The sequence below is a fragment of the Calliphora vicina genome, chromosome 3, assembly GCF_958450345.1.
Source record: "Calliphora vicina chromosome 3, idCalVici1.1, whole genome shotgun sequence".
NCBI classification, from domain to species: Eukaryota; Metazoa; Arthropoda; class Insecta; order Diptera; family Calliphoridae; genus Calliphora; species Calliphora vicina.
In genome coordinates, this window is record NC_088782.1 from 20,269,084 (window position 1) to 20,273,616 (window position 4,533).

General features: G+C 32.2%; 1 protein-coding gene across 1 annotated transcript; it reads left to right on the top strand.

Annotated features, from left to right (window-relative positions):
* On the top strand, window positions 1-3,324 carry LOC135953414 (ankyrin repeat-containing protein kinase A). Its single transcript, XM_065503312.1, has 3 exons — window positions 1-759; window positions 884-1,053; window positions 1,925-3,324. The coding sequence occupies exons 1-3, from the start codon at window positions 151-153 to the stop codon at window positions 3,267-3,269; spliced, it is 2,124 nt and encodes a 707-aa protein (XP_065359384.1). The 5' UTR covers window positions 1-150; the 3' UTR covers window positions 3,270-3,324.
* The last annotated feature ends 1,209 nt before the right edge of the window (window positions 3,325-4,533 follow it).

The window sequence follows — 4,533 nt, forward strand, 5'->3', positions numbered from 1 at the left end:
AATAATTATTGAACTTTGTGGAAAAAAAATCCCAAACAAGAAAATAAGAAAGGAAAAATAGTTTGTTAAAAATTCTCCATGATTGTGTGTGTGTGTGTGAGTGTGTTTAAGTGCTAAAAAGAGAAGAAAGAAAAACTCAAAATTTTAAACATGTCGGCAGCCGGCATTAAAGTAGCAACAACAACAACCCCAAATACACACACGGTGGCTGCTGCCGACGAATGTGATGTGAGAATTAAAACAACAACGAACAGTGAAGCCGACTGTGCGCTTTATTCAAAAATCGGGGCAGAAAATTCTTCATTTTCTACTTTGAATTCATTGAAAGAACAACTAACATCATCTTGCTCAGCAAATGAGTTGCAACAAAATAAAGTTCCTTTAGAAAATTCTCAACTAAATAATCGACAGCTGCGCGAAAATGAAGCGGAAGAAAATTCAGCAGCACCCAACAGGGACTTGAGTAGTGAATTTCCCAACAATCATCTCCAGCAGGGCGATTTGGACAACACCTCAGCGACACAACTAAGTCCCGGTTTAAGTTTGCTGCAACAAACTGCAGCGGCATCATCACCGCCACCACACAGCTATAGGCATTCAAGAGCCTATCGTCATTTCAAAAATCCTCCCCAGCCTCACATGTGTATACGTACAACGACAGAAGCTGGCGAGGAATTATTTATTAATGTTCTAAGTTGGACACGTATTGTGATACCTCAGGAACCAAGTGATCCAATACCGCTATATGGTGGTATGAGGGTAAGTTTTCTTCTTTTTTTTTTCTTTCATTTTACTAGTGTGGCACAAAATGTGAGGTTATGATGTTTTTATCTTGTAACACGTTCTATTTTTATTAATGTTTACTTTGTACATTTTTTTTTAGGTTCCTCCGGGTAGTCCTCGCAGCCCTCCCATAGTTTTTGCTGTTATGGCAAATCCTGAAGTATTAAAAGATTCTGGTCGCCATAGTAAAGATCCAGAAGAGCGTCGTGCAATGGTTGAATTAATGTGTGATTTTGTTGAAGCCATGAATCCTGGTGTTAAACTCGTACGGTAAGTTGTATACACATTTAGGTTACGTTCGTAAATGCTTTTAGGTAGTATGTAGTTTTGTTATGAAAATCGTTTTCGAAAACAAATAAAGAATTGTCCAATTCACAAACTACTATGTTGTATTGTATACGTTGCATTGTTTAAAATTCCATTTTGATACTTTTGACTAATCAGTATGTATTTGTTTACATGCTAGTTTTACTATTTTGCAAAATTTTGTTAGTTTTTGTATTGATCATTTCCAAAGTTTGTATAAATGTATTACTCGTTTTACTTTCGAGTAAGCAAAACTGTTTCAATTTACAAAAACGAGCGATTTGCAGACAATCAATTTGTCTACTATTACTAATTGTAAGATTTTATACGATGGTCAAATTCAATGCCAGGCCATTAATCTCTAATTGAATTTTCAAATCTGCTGAGTATGCTAAATTTAACATAAGATTTGAATCGATGTGTAACAAGATGCAGTGGAGTCTAATTACCTTTATCGCTGTTGGCGTATGTGTTTTACGCCTACGACAATTACTAGATTAAAGAAACACTTTTTTATCTTTAAGCTAGAATGAAACTGTCGTAGGCGTCAATAACATACGCCAACCGAGATAGGGGTGAATATTTCCAACAAATTGTAATCACCCTTATAAACATTTACGCCAACCACGATAAGGCTGAATGACTATTTCCGTAAAGAAACTTTGACCATGACAACCATTGTCAAATTGTTGTAGAATTTCAAAATAACCATACGGTTGTTCGATATTACTTCTCTTTAACAACTGTCATTTTTGGATATCTGTAATAATCTGTGCTTAGTATATTAGAAACATTAATTATTAACGATTGTTCTTTTCTTATTTCAATTTTATAGTAACGCGGTTATTTTAAAAGATCGTGACATATCGGGCGAGTTAAAAGATGTCTGGAATGCTGTACAAGCTCAAAGAGATCGAGAACGTGAAGAGCAAATGCTACTGCAACGCCAACAGCATCAGCAACATTTCCATAATTTAACAAATGCTTCAACAAATGGAAGTCTAAATGCAAATACTTCTCTAAGTACCGCCAATAATTCAGCTAATGCAACAGCAACTTCCCAGCAAATGTTTCCCAAATCTGTGCACAGTGGTGCTGCAGGTGAAGCCATGTTAATGGCAGTAGATGGAGGAACACCGCCTAGAAGTAGAAAAATTATACACGAAGTACAAAATGATAACAATGCAAGCAATACAGATATAGAAATGGACATAGACATGCAAAAAGCAAACAATAGCCAACTATCGTTGGCCTTGTTGGCCGAGCATTTGGACAATAAAATGTCACTAGTGGTGGATGAAGAGCAGGGAGAGGAGAACCAGCAGACGCAACAACAGAACAACCAAAATACATTAACAAATGATGCCTTAAGTAATGGAAACAATAGCAAAGATTCCTTAGTACAGGAGAGGGGAAATAAAATGGACATAAATAATCAATTGAATGCCATCAACTGCAATAAAGACTCTAAGCAACAACAACAGCCAGCATTAACTAATGGAACTGTCGCAAATTGTAATGATATGGAAGTAACGAATGTAACAAAAACTATTATTGCTACAAGTACCCCCCCAAATGCCACCATTTCAGCCATTCCCGCCCAAAATCCATCAACAACAACAACAAATACTGCAGCTCCTACTCCTATTCCAGCGCCCACACCACAAGCTCCCACTAAAAAAGAAAAATTGGGAGGTTTCTTGCCAAACGGTTGTATCTTTCCACGTTTCACTAAAAACAACAAACACAAAGATAAGGACAAGGACAAAGAAAAGGAAACAAAAACAAAGGACAAAGAGAAAAATGTTTTATTGAGTGCTTTAAAAAAATCCAAGGATAAAAAAACAAATTCAACAACTGCGGCAGCAGCCGCCGCCGCTGCAGCAGCACTAGCCGCAAATCAGGATGAAAAAATTACCTCTTCAAATAGTAACACTACTGCCGCCACCACCCCCAATTGTACCCAAACAAATAATAAACAACAAAAACAAAACTGCCTCCAACAATTGGAATGTGGAGTACAAAAATTGGACTTAAATAATCATCATCATCATAATCAAGCTCATACTAATGATAACAACATCAATAATACAGCAAATACTACCACCACAAATAACACAAGTGCCACCAACAAAAGCAACAGTACAACTAGTAGCACTAGTGGTGTTGGTGTCCATTAGTTTATAAATTTAATGGACAACTGCAGCAGTACAGCAGCAGCAGCAGGCCAGCCGATTTATAAGGTAAAATTTGTTTAGTATTTATACCCACAGTACCGGGCAACTATTGATTAATTAGGTCTGTGTTTGAAAATCTTAAAGAATTTAGAATTTCTCTATTTCAAAAGGTACTTTTTAAAGGTTTTATTTTAAAGGTACTTTTTTATTTTTAAAATAATTTTTTTTTTCAAACGGTGGGTTTTATTTCCACAGAAATTCATTTCGATTGAAAGTGAAATAAGTTCCGCATTTTTATTCTTCAGAAAAAATAAAACTAAATTTAAAAAATACCTTTTAAAAATGGTATTTTTTAAGAAGAATTATATTTTACATAAAGTATCTTTTAAAAAATTACTTTTTTATAAAAGTTACTCTAAAAAATGAAACTTTTAAAAACGTATTTTTTTTTTTAAAAAGTACTTTTTTTAGAGTACCTTTTTTAAAAATGTACTTTTTAAAAAAAATACTTTTTTAAAAGATACTTTATTTAAAATTTATAATTTTAAAAAAGTACTTTTTAAAAAATTACCTTTAAAAAAGGTATTCTTTTAAAAAATTTACTTTTCAAAAAATTGGAAGTTTCACTAAAGTTTTTAATTGTTAATAAATTCTAAATTTCTTTAAGAATTCAAATAAGTATTGTATGTATAACTGTGTAATATTGTACTAAAAGCTAAAAAAAAACAAAACAACAAATCCATATAAAGATGCAAACACTCACATTTATATTTAAATTTATTTATATTTATACGTATGAAAAAAAAAACGAAAACTAAAAATTTTTTTAAGGTACAAAACACAAACACTCACATGTTTTTTTACATCTTTAGATGTATTAAAAAAAACATAAATGATCTATTAAAGATACAAATTACTTATAAAGTCAATTTCTTTTTATATTCTCACACGTTTAGAAAAAAAAAAGTTCATCAAACAATATAAATGATAAGACTATAATACATATTTTCATTCTAGCTAAAAAAAAAATTATCACTCAATAACAATAACACTTTTTGAAAAATATTTAAGAAACAAATGAAATAGAAAATAGAAAACAAAAACACAGAGGTGCCATTACAAAAAATAAATAAAAAATAATATGAATACATTCAATATAATACAAAACTATTAAGAAATAAACCTACCAAAAGTCTCTAAAACCAGCTGTCATTTAAGAAATTATAGCACTGTTTCCTTACTAGGCAGATTTTAGTCTAAAATATCG

Bases quoted from the DNA above. Each gene is read 5' to 3' on its own strand.
- LOC135953414 (XM_065503312.1), top strand. From the start codon at position 151: ATGTCGGCAGCCGGCATTAAAGTAGCAACAACAACAACCCCAAATACA. The intron at 760-883 runs GTAAGTTTTCTT...ATTTTTTTTTAG, and splicing joins CGCTATATGGTGGTATGAGG to GTTCCTCCGGGTAGTCCTCG. The intron at 1,054-1,924 runs GTAAGTTGTATA...TCAATTTTATAG, and splicing joins CCTGGTGTTAAACTCGTACG to TAACGCGGTTATTTTAAAAG.